This window comes from Gymnodraco acuticeps, unplaced genomic scaffold, assembly GCF_902827175.1.
Source record: "Gymnodraco acuticeps unplaced genomic scaffold, fGymAcu1.1, whole genome shotgun sequence".
Taxonomy (NCBI): domain Eukaryota; kingdom Metazoa; phylum Chordata; class Actinopteri; order Perciformes; family Bathydraconidae; genus Gymnodraco; species Gymnodraco acuticeps.
The window spans coordinates 5472905-5487493 of NW_022991154.1; the positions used below are offsets into that span (position 1 = coordinate 5472905).

The 14589-nt window shown below is 40.6% G+C and overlaps 2 protein-coding genes and 1 long non-coding RNA gene across 3 annotated transcripts; 2 read left to right on the forward strand and 1 right to left on the reverse strand.

Annotated features, from left to right (window-relative positions):
• Positions 1-326: 326 nt before the first annotated feature.
• Positions 327-6582, forward strand: LOC117560514 (leukocyte elastase inhibitor-like). Its single transcript, XM_034237398.1, has 7 exons — positions 327-509; positions 2414-2602; positions 3960-4097; positions 4189-4306; positions 4383-4525; positions 4961-5128; positions 6119-6582. Exons 1-7 carry the CDS (start codon positions 351-353, stop codon positions 6524-6526), a joined length of 1323 nt encoding a protein of 440 aa, XP_034093289.1. The 5' UTR covers positions 327-350; the 3' UTR covers positions 6527-6582.
• A 966-nt stretch (positions 6583-7548) lies between these two features.
• Positions 7549-11365, forward strand: LOC117560515 (GDP-L-fucose synthase-like). Its single transcript, XM_034237399.1, has 10 exons — positions 7549-7620; positions 8285-8442; positions 8547-8661; positions 8826-8954; positions 9048-9121; positions 9211-9344; positions 9603-9734; positions 9817-9896; positions 10869-10968; positions 11083-11365. Exons 2-10 carry the CDS (start codon positions 8285-8287, stop codon positions 11136-11138), a joined length of 978 nt encoding a protein of 325 aa, XP_034093290.1. The 5' UTR covers positions 7549-7620; the 3' UTR covers positions 11139-11365.
• Positions 11366-11883: 518 nt separating this feature from the next.
• On the reverse strand, positions 11884-13001 carry LOC117560520. The gene is made up of 2 exons (XR_004571179.1): positions 12658-13001; positions 11884-12575 (listed from the first exon to the last, which is right to left on the reverse strand). It is a non-coding gene; the product is annotated as an uncharacterized LOC117560520 (long non-coding RNA).
• Between the last annotated feature and the right edge of the window lie 1588 nt (positions 13002-14589).

Genomic DNA, 14589 nt, shown 5'->3' on the forward strand with positions numbered 1-14589 from the left:
GCATTAATTGAAAAAAGATAAAGGTCAAATGTTTTAATTATTAAATATAAATAAAAAACGCTCAGTTTGATTTGTGGCTGACAATGGGTGGGGTCCTTCTCAGGGATTTCGGGCTCATGTTTTTACGCCCCTGCTTCCATCCCTTATCAGTCATCACAGGTATCAAAACATTTCAATTATATAATTTTCATTAATTCAAATAGTAGCACGCTTTCAGTTAAATGTGTTCAAACTTGAATCGGCAGGTAATTTATTTCTCTCTCCGGAATAATGGTATTTATTACCACTCAGTCACTTATCGCCCAGTCACGCGTCCCACCCACAGACTGCAGTGACTGTGTTTCGTATAAATGAGCAGCTCTCTTCCTCTGGGCTTTACCACTGTCCCTGCACATTGTGGATTCTCTGTTTTCAGGGGATTTTTTCGGATTTGTGTGAGTCTTTACCTTTCGCTTTCACTTCTTCACACGTTGAGTTCGTGCCAGCAGTCGTTGCGCAAGGACAATAAGGTAATATAAAGATGTGGCTAATAGACCTGAAACAGCGTCATGTTTATGGTGTTTTTAAAACTAGCTAGTTTGCTATGTAAAGATGCTCGTGTGCGGTCGTTTCCGGGTAAGTTAGCGCAGCTTTACACGCCCTAGTGGAGACTGCGTGACAGAAACATGTGGGGAAATAAAATACAATATATTATATCAACTTTGGCTATAAATGCTTCCATAAATGTTACTTGTCAGCTTAAAGGTTACCAAAATGTAATACATTATTCGTTGCTTAATATATTCTGCCATCATCACTCGCTAAAATGCTGAATTTCCTTTAAATTAACTAAGTGGTTGAACTATGGCGGTGAATGTATAATAAAAGTCTCTTGAATAAGCATCTCGATAACCACAATGCCAATACACTGCATGTGCAAATAGATAATGAAAAAGTATACAAGGTCCAACAAAATGTAGGTAAATAAAGAACAAGTAAAAGGTAAAAGCTACAGCTTTTACCTTTTACTTGTTCTACCTAGGCACAGTAGCGTGGCGTGGGGGAAAATGTAGGGGAAGCCCATTTTTTGGGTCGGGGGGTGGTCAATAACGTAACCAGATGAGTGATTACAGCGCCCGGTATCATTTTACACACATTGGTATCACACAGATGCAGGACTTGCACACGCCTGTTATCTAACCGACAGGTCCGCACGCACTCTCCAGCTGAAACTCTCTCCTTATTAATTTAAGCATTTTACTTATTAATGTATGCAGACAATCACACAATCTATGTGATTTTTGGATTTACCGTGCCTCTCAATTGCCCGTGACAGGTTGGCAAGGTCGATGAATCCTGAAGTTGCCCAAGGATTGTTCAGGGAGCACGAATCCTTGTCAAAAAGAAGACATGGCCAGCAAATTAGACGCTGAAGTTTAGCGCTTCCAGTTAGCCACTCCGTGCGGACATAATTGTCCTCATTGAACGTCCGATTCTCTCCCTTTTTCCTCTGCGTACACACAGCTCGAGTGCGGGCATTTGCCTGTCATCTGATTTAATTTTTAGTTGCTGCTGTAGCGGAAGTTTAGTAAAGTTATGTTTGATTAAGTACGCCAAATCTCCACCCTCCATAATGCTTCATTTGCTTGATAATTTCTAACGGCGGTGATGACAGTTACAGTATTAAAACTGATGTTGATGTGATTTGATTGGATGGCAGTGTCCAATCAAATCGCCAGCCGCCAGCCGCCTCTGAAGGGAAGCAAGAGGCGGCTAGCTTCCCTTGGCATGGCCCTGACCAATCACAGGTTGGCAGGGGCATCACGTGGGCCTCATCTGATTGGTCAATCCCTCCATTTTTTTTCACCAAGGGAAGCTAGATTCGGCTGGCCTCCTCTCGCAACAGTGAGTGCAATCTACTGTTTCACCATAACATCTAGAGGGGCGCTGTTTGTTTCACTCTTTGTAAAATACTCAATGAGAATGGGGGAGAGCCGGGCCGGCAGCAACACACAGCAAAGGAGAATTATCGAAACAAAACAAAGTGTTTGTATTTATTTATTTAAATTATAACTACAATCCGAAAAAACAGGGGAAGCCTGGCTTCCCTTGGCCTCCGGGAGAAAACGCCACTGCCTAGGCATACAGGCCTATGTATTAATTGTATTCTTTAATACTTCCAAGTTACTTACATGGTCATAAAGTGTAAAAAGAATAACATGTAATAGCATTTACATTTTATTTGACAATTGAAAATAGAAATAAACACAACACCTGGCAAAGTGAGATCCATTCAAATACTCCAAAATAATTGGAATTTGCTCCTACTGCCATCTTTAACGCTGTGTGTTTGTTTTGTTTCAAATAAACAAAATAAAATGTAGGTGTAATGTATTTTAAAATAAATAATTGTATATTGATTTTCTCATTACAGGAAACCCGTACATTTTCCGTCATGGCCGGCATCAGCAGCTCAAACACAGATTTCGCCTTGAAACTGTTCCGCACTCTGAGCGAAGCAAATCCAGCCGGGAACATCTTTGTCTCCCCGTTTAGCATCAGCTCCGCCCTGGCTATGGTTCACCTGGGGGCTGAAGGAGATACCGCTGCTCAGATGGCAAAGGTCAGCACACTGGCTCTAGTACATGCTTCCTCTCTTCCACTTGTTGCCCAGCTGAAATAATATATCTGCATTTTGAAACATTCATGCTGGTCTGTTTCAATAAAACATTTTGTGAGTTCAGAAGTTCAGGTGTGTATGTAGGCATAAATTAAAGGTGTGTCTACAGATACGCCACATCTAATGGCACCTGTACTTTGACCTCAGTATGCACCTGTGAAACAAAGAAGTGTACTGTTTGCTTGAAAGCAGATGGTTGTGAAAGCTTGAAGTAGTACATTGAGTTATTTCAATTCACGAAACCGCTTTGCTTTTAAAGGTAGTAAATCCTTCGAGCTTAGTTCTTCTTTTGATTAATGATTTATTTGTTGGAAATGTGTTAGCTTTAGCCTAAATGAATATTTTCATGTTCAGCAGGTTAATGATTAATAAAAACAAGCAACACAAAAGCATACCGAATATAGAAATACTCTATAAATTCAAAGGTATAAAGAGTTATGAATATTTCACCCATGTGTTGTTGTTTGTTTCCAAATGATTGAGCATTAATCTGCTGCTATATCAGCTTCTTCTTCTCTGGAAAGGCTTTCCTCCTGACTTTAAAGGCTGCATTCAAGAGCATTAGAGCATTAGTCAAATTGGATACTAAGTCAAGTCATGTTAGTTTAACAAATGAATCCCATTACAGGAGAGAATTAACCATCCGGACAATATGCTCCTTCCTCAAAAAATATGGGTTAAAAATACGATTTTTTTTCTGTTGCCGAAACCCTTATCCATGCCTTCATCTCATCACAAATCGATTACTGCAACAGCATCCAAACTCCTCTGTAAACTTAGATAAATGTGGAGCCTTTCCAGTTCACCCTGAGGTTGTTACATTCCTGACTCTTAGCAGGGAAGCAGAAACAGGAAATAGCCTTCCTAAAACTGTTGAAACAAAGTTGGAAGAACGCTGTTGTCTATCTAAATTATAATTGTATACACTTTCATTCCCTTATTTGGACCTTAGCCTTAAAAAAAAAAACCTTAACAACAAGTACACAAAAGAATGGAGGCCTGCATGTCTGCATACCTTAATTATAGAATGATATTGTTTAATTTGTAGAACAGGCACATAGCTTTAACAACAACAGTCACAACTAAATCTTATAAAGTCATAAAGAAAATGTCTTCCATAAGGCAGGCAAGCTAATATGCTTCATAGCAGCCATGTATAGCAACACGTAGGACTAAACATCTGGTCTTAAAAGCTGTTACAGTTACATAGCTCAAGAAAAGTGAACCGTTCTTACTTTTCACAATCTTTAACACGTTTTTGATCCCAGAATAAAGTCTGTTGTTCCATCCTCACACACAGGCCCTCTCATTCAGCTCTGGTAAAGACGTCCACGCAGATTTCCAGTCTCTAAATGCTGACATCAACTCGCCATCTGCATCATACATCCTGAAACTAGCCAACCGCCTGTACGGAGAAAATACTGCCAACTTCCTCCCGGTAAGCTTTCAGTTTTCACTCATCACAGAATATCTAGTTACTTCAACTAAATCAATAACTCTAAATGACACAACATATCTGCTCTTTTCAGAAATTCCTCGCAGCTACACAAAAGTACTACAAGGCAGATATGAAAGCTGTAGATTTTATCGGAGCTGCAGAGGCGTGCAGAGCGGAGATCAACGGCTGGGTCGAGCAGCAGACAGAAAGTGAGCAATCTTAATTGAACACAAAAATGATATATCTCTCTTGTAAAGCAATCATTTGATAGTGTCCTCTTTTCAGACAAGATTAAAGATCTTCTGAAGTCAGGAACAGTCACGCCTATGACAAGGTTGGCCCTGGTTAATGCCATCTACTTCAAGGGAAACTGGATGAACCGCTTTGATGAGGCAAACACCAAAGAGATGCCCTTTAAACTCAACCAGGTGAGGCTTGCAGATGTAGAGACATGTATTGTAGCGACAGCAGGAAACAAACTAAGTCGCTGAGAGGCTGAGGCCGGGCCTGTTTGCTGTTGTATGACACGCTAAAAAAGTACTTGCTGATATCCAAAGCTCTGTTTCATAGTATAGTAGTTTAATGAAAAAACTCTGTTCTCAGACATATACATTGTTATAATCGAAGCAATTGTAATCTTGCGCTCAACAAAAAAGTACAACGGCCCCGTGTCACCCTCTCTTCCACACACTCACACCTCACACAGGTGAACAGGATTATAATGAGTGCCACCCATACCCATGTGACCCAAGCCAACCAATCAACAGCGATCATGGCTCCTACATGTATATTTGAGCTTCAAACTAAATTCAGACTTTCTAAGGTGATCCGACCGCTTTTCTTTTCTTTTTTGTGCACTTCAGAATGAATCTAAGCCGGTCCAGATGATGTACCAGATGAAGAAGCTGCCCTACAACTTCATTGATGAGCACGGCCTGCAGATCCTGGAGCTGCCGTACGTGGATGAGGAGCTCAGCATGTTCATCCTGCTGCCTGAGGAGGCCGCTGATGGCTCTGACCCTCTGCTGAAGGTGATGAACCTAGAAGCAACTACCTGGCATAACCAGGGTTGCAAGAGGTGTATTAGAAGGTGTTCATAAATAATTAACCATTTGCACTCTTGCAAAACTAAAGAATCTATACCACTAATGATATGCGGGGGAATGACTCTGAAAGTACCCATTGTTTGCGTCTTGCAATAGAGATCTTGAGATATTGACCACCTGACTTAATACAAATATTTGTATTGTCTTTATATAGTAAGCATGCATGCTTCTGAGATAGCATTGCAGGTTAATGGTGCATTCAAAAGCTCCTCGGTTGGTCTTTTGTCCAGGGTTTGGAAGAGTTAGTGAGCTTTGCGTCATAATGTGGACACAACATAGATGGTAGTAGAACCTTTATTTATCCAGGAAAATCAATTAAGAACAAATTCTTATTTACAATGATAACCTGACAGGAGGCAAGGCTTCCTGAGGGGATGGGGTTTGGGAGGGAAAAAAATAAAAAGACAGACTCCGGGCACTACAGAACCCAGGAGACAACACAAACACATATATGTGTGTATGTTACAATGAAGATTTGTTGTATTTCTTTCTCGGATATGACTGAAATATGATCAGGAATTCTTACATCACACGAAAGCATGCACAAATGACTATAGACGTTTTTTAGGGCCATTTCTGTAACGTCCTACTGAACATACATAGTCTACCTACAAGTGGGATGCTATGTCTAGGCATATAATAGGTGTTTTTAATCTCTTTTAATTTAAACTAGTAATGCATTGTAGAGATGTTATAAGAGGTGGGCTGCACTATGGGTCAAATGTGTATGTAGTGTGACTGTGTCACTTATATGCAAAACTATCCAAACTCAAAAGGTTTGAAAGGTACGATTCATTAACAACTCAAGGGAACTGAACTTGTGAAAAATAGTTGTTCTGCACATCACTAACATAAATAAAAGCATTTGTTTTAGCTAAACAAAGACTTAATTATCGGTGTGTGTTTTTGTTCCAGCTGGAGAAGGAGCTCACACAGGAGAAGCTGGACGATTGGACCAAGAGGGAAAACATGGACGTCCACTCTGAAGTCCTCGTTCACCTGCCAAGGTTCAAGCTTGAGGAAGACTACGAGCTGAACGAGCCTCTTTCCAAACTGGGCATGACGGACGTGTTCTGCTCTGCGAAGGCTGATTTGTCTGGCATGAACGGTGAAGGAGGACTCTTCCTGTCCACGGTGGCCCACAAAGCCTTCGTGGAGGTGAACGAAGAGGGGACGGAGGCGGCTGCAGCCACAGCGGGAATGGTATCATTCTGTATGTTGAGGGAGGAACACTTCACAGCAGACCACCCCTTCCTCTTTTTCATCAGGCACAATAAGACCAAGTCCATCCTCTTCCTTGGCAGGCTCTCGTCTCCTCAGTAGACAGACACAGCCGATGATAAATGTTAAACCAACTAAAATAAAAAACATGCAAAATCTTTGAAAGTTTTTTTTTTCTGTGATGTTTTTCCAAATGAAGGACTGACTTTTTGTATCTGGTTTTGCACTGAAATTAGATATGTAGCTATCTGATTATTGTGCACGTCTGTATATTTCAAGATTTGTATTATTTTTGGCCAAAAGAATGAAAACATAATTTTTCTGGATTGGTTAAAAAGGATGAAGCATAATTAATAAACATCAATGATTAGAAGTCCAGTACATTATACTGGTTTGATTATACATCTACAAGACAGCACATCTTTTACAAAAATGTGATAAATGCTATTGCATAACTCCTATTTTTAAAAAAAATACTTTTGAAAAATGAAAATCAAACACCAAACTGAAGCTGAAACTGTCCACTGGCTGTGATAACTAATAATCAGTCTCTGCTTATAATGTGTTTCTAAGACTCATTTTGACAGAAAATGTGAAGCAATTATTGCTTCATCAACCTGGTCGGAAGCTCATCTAAAATATTTACTTTGACCAAATTTAAAACAAAATCATAAATTATTCAGAAACCAGTTCTAGTCATTTAAATGATGAGTGTTCTACTTTAGAAGACATAGAATACAGTAGATTTGCTCTTGCATATGAGGTAGCATCCTACCTCATATGCAAGAGCAAATCTACTGTATTCTATATCTAGAAATGACAAAGATCAAATTAACGTGCAGTTGTTTTTGGAATATTCTGTAATTAACTTTTATTTTGACATGTAAAAAAAGCGTATTTATACATGTCAAAATAAAAGTTAATCATAGGCTATAAACATTCCGTGAGAAACACAATAAATGAATGAAACGTAATAACGTGTTGAATGTTTCTTGATTTTGTCACATTTGCAATAATTCAAAGTGAGAGAGAGATTTACAATGAATTTATTTGTGGCAGGAAAACGACCCAGCACCTCAATGAAACTTTATTTTGAAGTTCTGACCGGAAGCCGAGTTCTCCATCTGCCACTCTTTACCATCAATGCTCTTTACACCGACTCCATCAGTCCGTGTAGTTTAAATTACAGCTAACAGGTAACAAAACTATTACTTTACATGTCTGTTTGGATCTGACTTGGTGTAGGAGAACGAAGATGAATACCTGTTACTTGTGATAGAGTTGCCACATTCAGGTTTAGTTTTTATTTTGCTACATTTTCACAACACAGGATTAAATATGACTGCGGTTACATGCTAGCATAGCTAACTTCAACTCTGGCTAATAACGTTAGCTTGTCTGTCTTTGCACAGCATAGTTCTGTTCAGACTGGGTTTACTGTTTTGAGAAGCAGGTAACAACAAATCAAGCTTGTATTGGGATGCACTGAAATAGATCTAAGCGAATAACTAATATAGCTACAGAAAGTTAGATATTCATTCATTTAGTTATCAGAATCAGAAACGGGTTTATTGCCAGGTAGGTTCACACATAGGAGGAATTTGTTAGACATTGTATTTGTCTTGCATTAGTATGCTGACCAAGACTCTTAACTTGTTAAATGCTCTTTGTAAGTAAGAACATGTATTTGGACTTGTAAAACACATATTGACACGTCCTGCTGAATGATGTGGCATTCACCTGCAACACGCCCACCATAAGAAGCTTATTAACTGTTCTTGGGTGTGTCTCATATGCAGAGACTCATACCTTGTTTGTTTGTATAATGCTTTAGGTTTTCATGTGCCTTGCTTTTTCCAGATGAACTGTCAGAGTGATCACTCCGCTCCTCTGAGGGTGTTGGTGACAGGAGGGTCTGGCTTGGTGGGCAGGGCCATACAGCATGTGGTCAGAGAGGAGGGGGGAGCCAAGGAGGGGGAAGAATGGATATTCCTCTCCTCCAAGGATGTCAACCTGATGTAAGGCATACTTCCCCTAGCCTGAAACATGTGTCTTGTAACAAAAAAACACAATATGTCTGTGCACTTTTCTCATTCTGAATTGTTGTGGCCTCACTCTTTAGGAACATGGAGGAGACACGGACGGTGTTTGAAAAACATCGGCCAACACACGTCATTCACCTGGCTGCTATGGTTGGGGGTCTTTTCAAGAACATGAAATACAACCTGGACTTTTGGGTATGAAGAAGTGGTGCAATCACTGCTAAAGAAGTAACACAGATGGTTGAAACGGTTGTTTGAAATGTGTTGAAAGTAGAATTTGTTGTATTGTAGATTGTTGTTTTCTAACATTTCTTTACAGATAGGTTTTTGATGTCACTGATATATGTTGTGCCTTTCAGAGAAACAATATCTACATCAATGATAACGTGCTGCAGGCGGCACATGAAGTCGGCGTGGTCAAAGTTGTTTCCTGTCTGTCCACCTGCATCTTTCCTGATAAGACCACCTACCCTATCGATGAAACCATGGTGATAAGCCCCTATTTGTGTACTGTTAACTAGCATGTATCAGCAAGTATGGACAATGGCGACTTTTAACTTTAATTTACTTCTCTGCACAAGATCCACAACGGTCCACCTCATGAGTCGAACTTCGGCTATGCTTATGCAAAGAGGATGATTGATGTTCATAACAGGTGGGAACTTGTAGATTTTGTACTATTTAGTAAATTACCACTATCGCATGAATAAGAGTTGTTTGTTAAACTGTGTGTATGTTTCACAGGGCATATTTCCATCAGTATGGGCGTTGCTTTACAGCTGTCATTCCCACGAATGTGTTTGGTCCCCATGACAACTTCAGCATTGAGGACGGCCATGTGCTGCCAGGCCTCATACACAAAGCTTACATTGCTCAAAGTAAGTTACATAGTGTAACGTTTCCCTGTTGATATAACAACTATTTCTGACAACACCAAATATTTTGCTGCCCTTTGTCTTATTTAAAGGGGCCCTATTATGCTCATTTCAGATTCATAATTGTATAACATGTTTTGTTTTAGAAAATGGATTGTGTTGTTGCAATATATTTATTATCTGACTATGAAGCTGATACTACGGGTTTAGTGGGGATACATGGAACTATATAAATCCTTTTCTCAATTGTCCGATGATCAGAGGAGGGGAAGCCCCTGGTGGTCTGGGGCTCCGGATCCCCAAGAAGACAGTTCATCTACTCTTTAGACCTGGCTCGTCTCTTCCTGTGGGTCCTGAGGGAGTATCCAGAGGTCGATCCAGTCATTCTCTCTGGTGAGTTCTCATTCAAAGCATACAAGTAGTTAAGGCAGAATGAAATCCTGATGAATGCCTGTGTCCTGTGCACTGGTTCCAGTTGGAGAGGAAGAAGAAGTGTCCATCAAAGAGGCAGCAGAAGCAGTTGTACAAGCACTGGACTTTAAAGGAGAAGTTGTGGTATCCTTTTAATTATGCCAAGTTAACCAATGTTTATATAGTCTGCACGCCAGATCAAAGTCAGCTTTATTTTCAAAATTACTACATGTGTTATATATACATCCAGAAATCTCGAGATACCGTTTCCTGCAGTCCCACAGTGTGACATATATATATATATACATAAAACGGGCCTAGATAAACGGGGTATACCATTTTTAAAATGTTAGATGTGCAGCAGTTTCAGTTTTTATCAAGCAAGGTTGTTTGGATTAATCTGTAAACCTTCCTCTTGGTTCAGACTTATGTTGGTGGGGACACTACAGGTACAAATTGCCAATATTAAAGGTGGGGTAGGTCATTTTGGAGAAACCAGCTCGAGTGCGCTAGAACCAATGAGGGCACGAGATACGTTTGTGCACAGATGGAAGGCTGACAGGCAGGTAGGCCATCCAGTTATTTTAGCCGGGCCGGCTCAAATGAATGGTCGTGCTTTTTACAGTACTACAGCTTCCACAGATGACATTTTGTTTTGGATTTGTTGTCAAAGCACTTAAGATATTAATTGCTATCGGAATGTTAAGAGCATTCCATGGAGTATAACAAAAAGTGTATCTCGAGCCGGTTTCTCAATCTTACCTACCCCACCTTTAAGCATTGTTGCCCATCAAAGTAAACCATACAATTCACAATGCAATCTAACAAAGGTCATCCCATCTCAGTCAATTATCCATCCATGTATGTATTCTTAAACACTTTTACTTTTAAATTACTATGAGAAAAATAAAAGCTGCAAACTTCTTCACTGAGAAATATATTCTCGTTGCAGTCAGTTAAAGGTTCTCTTCAAATTCATTTTAAAATAAAATACTGTAATATTAGCTGTTCAACTATCATGTAATTTACAGACTTGTGTAATTATAACCATTTACTATTGCTTAAAATATGTCTCATCATCAGTTCTGTATACTTACCTTAATCTTTGACCTTTAGTTTGATACCAGTAAAGCAGACGGCCAATTCAAAAAGACAGCCAGCAATGCTAAGATGCACCGATACCTGCCAGAGTTCACCTTCACACCATTCACACAAGGTGGGACTGACCGTTGGAGTGGCTGTTTGGATGCCATCGATGCAGCATTTTTACATGAAGCACATTTTGATTACATCTGTTCCCTGTTTTCATTCTTCCTGCTCTCACTTACAGCTTTAAAAGAAACTTGTGATTGGTTTGTTGCCAACTATGACTCAGCGCGGAAGTGAAAACACCAACAAGTTTGTGCCCCCTCTGTTGGAAGATGTGGAGGAGAACAAAGGGGTACATGTGGGAGATGTTACAGAATGAATCCGTCAGTTTGAGTCTGTTACTCAGAGCTGGAATGAATATCTCACTTTGAAATCAAGTCTGCAACACCATACTGTGTAACTGTATGTTGATTTGTTTCACTATGCTGGTGTTAATCATTAAAATGTTTAATTGACTGCATTAATCTTGATATCCAGGTGATGGTACAGTTTAATAGGATATTATCTGTCTATTATACATTTATTTTTCAACAATTTCGCCACTGAATTACCTTCATTTTTGAAGGTTTTACAAGCTGTGATTTACTTTAAATTAAGAGGAATAGAGTTACGGATTGGCCATATAGCTGGTGGCTTGGATGTTTTTTGGACGTGTTAGCAGAATAAATGTTATACCCAGTGCTGGAATTGGGCCGGTACTCACCGGTACGCAGTACCGGCACTTCTGGTTCTGACCCATGGAGTACCGGCACTTCTTGCTCAGTACCGGCATGCTGGCGGTACTCCGGTACTCATGCACCGTGCCAGTACTCAACACTCTCCCGCCGTTCTTATTATACATCTGTGACCTGCCCCACCGGGGAGGGGGGGGCTGCGATAATAAAAGGGGGTTAGGATACTTAACGCTAACCTGGGTTCCCCAATACGAGCCCTTAGGACAAGTCACGCAGATAAGAATAAAAGGATGGGCAGGGACGCGGCCTCAAGTTCAAATGTTTACAAACGTTTATTATATAAATAATCAAGTAAAAGTTCAGTAGTACAAAATGCAGATTAAAACTTATTCAGCTTTCTCAGTCGACACACATAAGTCCCACGATTGAAGGCTGGCTCTGACAAGGAGAGAATAACTATAATAATTACAATATCACACATAATGATAGTTAAAAAGTGATTCTTCTGGCCAACTGCTGAGGGTTTCCCCAAAACCACAATATCACCACATGTAGCTGTATTCAATCAAACACTCACTACAAATCAACCATATCTGCATGCAAAAAGTGCCCAGCAAACCACATGCTCCACTCCACAGTATGGCCAGGATCGTCACTGAAGAAGTATAAGCACAGAGACAGTATTAGACCTTGTAGGACAGAGTGGGTCGTTACAATGAGGGTGCTGTCGCTTTAAAGATTAAATCACTAGTTTGTACACAATACAACAAACTAGTCAATAAGCAAAACATAGAAGGTAGGCAAAACGGTAGCAAACTAATCCTAAAATAAATGGAGAAAGGAGATTAGAAATTGTATAAAGACTTATATGAATGTCCTTCAGTGTACATACAATTAATCTCCTACCTCTGATGCAAACGCATTCACTCAATTATCACCTCACTGGACACCTCTGCAACGGTGATTCTCTGCACAGTCTCTGCTGGGGCTGTCAAGAAGCCTGGCGTTTACAGGCCACATGTTAACAATTCAGTGGTAGGCCTACACTGAATGTTACAAATCCTAACAGCAGCTTCACATACCTCGTATAGGGGGAATACACGCCTATCAGCCAGACAACGATAACTGGAACAAGAACACTCGTAATAGTCACAGCTGATTTGGGTGAGGAGTGAGTGGGCATTTAAAGTGTAGCGGGAGATGCTGAACTGCATACAGCTGCGCGTTTTCCTTATATGGAAGGGCCAGCTGACTAAAGAAGGGGGGTGTGTCTTAAAGGGCCAGTGGCGGCCCAGCCACGTGAAGAAATGATCTGACAGCTAATCCTCAGAAAACAGTAGCGCCGGCTACACATCCATATATATATATATATACAGCCGCCCGGTACTCAGTAGATGCGTCATGAGGTGCCGAACGGACATTCTCATCGCTCTAACCGCTGGAGTTTCACAGCGGCTGTCAGCTGTTTACTCCTGTCATTCAAACAGAACGTGCTGGAGAGGGGGCGGGGCTTATCTTCTCCATGTAAATACTGTGGTGAAAACGACTATGTCAAAATTAACCTATTTGACCGTGATTTAATAGTAATACGTTTCAAAATAATAATAATAATAATGCCGAAGTAACAACATACTGAAAACTGTTAGTAAAACCATGTTTTAATGCTTTACAATTTACATACCTAGATGCACGTGTGTTGTGTTTATGCAGTGCAACTCCCACCCAGTGGGTGGCTATGTAGAGTGATAGAACAGAGCAGGCACGCCCCCGAGAGAAGGAAAGCAAGTCACGTCACAAATTAGCATTTCTAAAATGTTAGCGTGGATTAATAAAAGTGCAAAAAGACAGCGGTTGTCGCCGGAAGAAACTTCAAATACAGAGAATGCTGTGCCTGTGTTGGAAATTGTGTCTGATAGGGAGCTTTCTTTGGTTGATCCTCCTGCTCCAAGTTCTAGTGCATTAGCATTAGCACTAGCTCCGCCGCCTCCTCCAGAGCCTCTAACGTTAGCTGCTGCTGGCTCAACTGCCACCACCAACACCGGGCAAAGCGATGCACCTGACTGCTGGACAACGGACCAGGTGCAATATTTTTTGCAAGACCAATGCATGGCTCCTTCTTAAAGATAAGAAGCTAGGATGTCGGATATGCAGAGATGTCAAATCTTTGGGAATACACACTGGACAAGGACTGAAACTGTCAACTGAATGGGGTGAGTGTGCAGTGTCTCATTTCGGTGTTGACAAGGGCAAACAACAAGCTAGCCTGAGAAAAAAAAATCAAAGAACATAAAGAATCACAAGTCCATGTAAAAGCTGCTGACATCCTTACATCTGCTTCACGTGAAACTATTCAACATCAAGTGCAGTCTATGCATAAATCTGAATTAGACAACCACTATCAGAGTTTTTCGAACGGCATATAAAATTGGCAAACATAGCCGGCCATTCACAGACATGCCAATTGATTTGAATGTACAGAAACTGAATGGGCTGAACGTGGGCAGGGTTTTGCACTCCAATAAAACCTGTGGCGAAATCATCGACCACATAGCTCATGAGCTGAAGAAAAAAATGGCAAAAGACATTACAGAAAACCAAAGAAAACTCTGTGTTTTGGTCGATGAATCTACCACTATTAGTGGTAAAACGGTGCTTGTTGTGTGTCTACGCTCAGCATTAGCTGATGCTGAGCCCGAAACGTTTTTTTGGGAGCTGATCGAGTTGGATGGAACAACGACTGATGACATCACAAAGGCGTTAATGGAGTGTCTTGGAAGAGATTTTAACGAGGACTTTTTAGGTCAGTGTTTCGTTTCTTTTGCAAGTGATGGGGCTTCAGTCATGCTAGGGAAGATAACAGGCGTTGCTACCCAGTTGTGTAGTAAATTCCCAAGCCTGTTTGTGTGGCACTGCTCCAATCATCGTCTAGAGCTAGCAGTTGGGGATGTGGTCAAGGAGGTCTCAGGGATCAATCATTTCCAGATCTTTTTTGACAAACTCTATTCCTTGTTCCA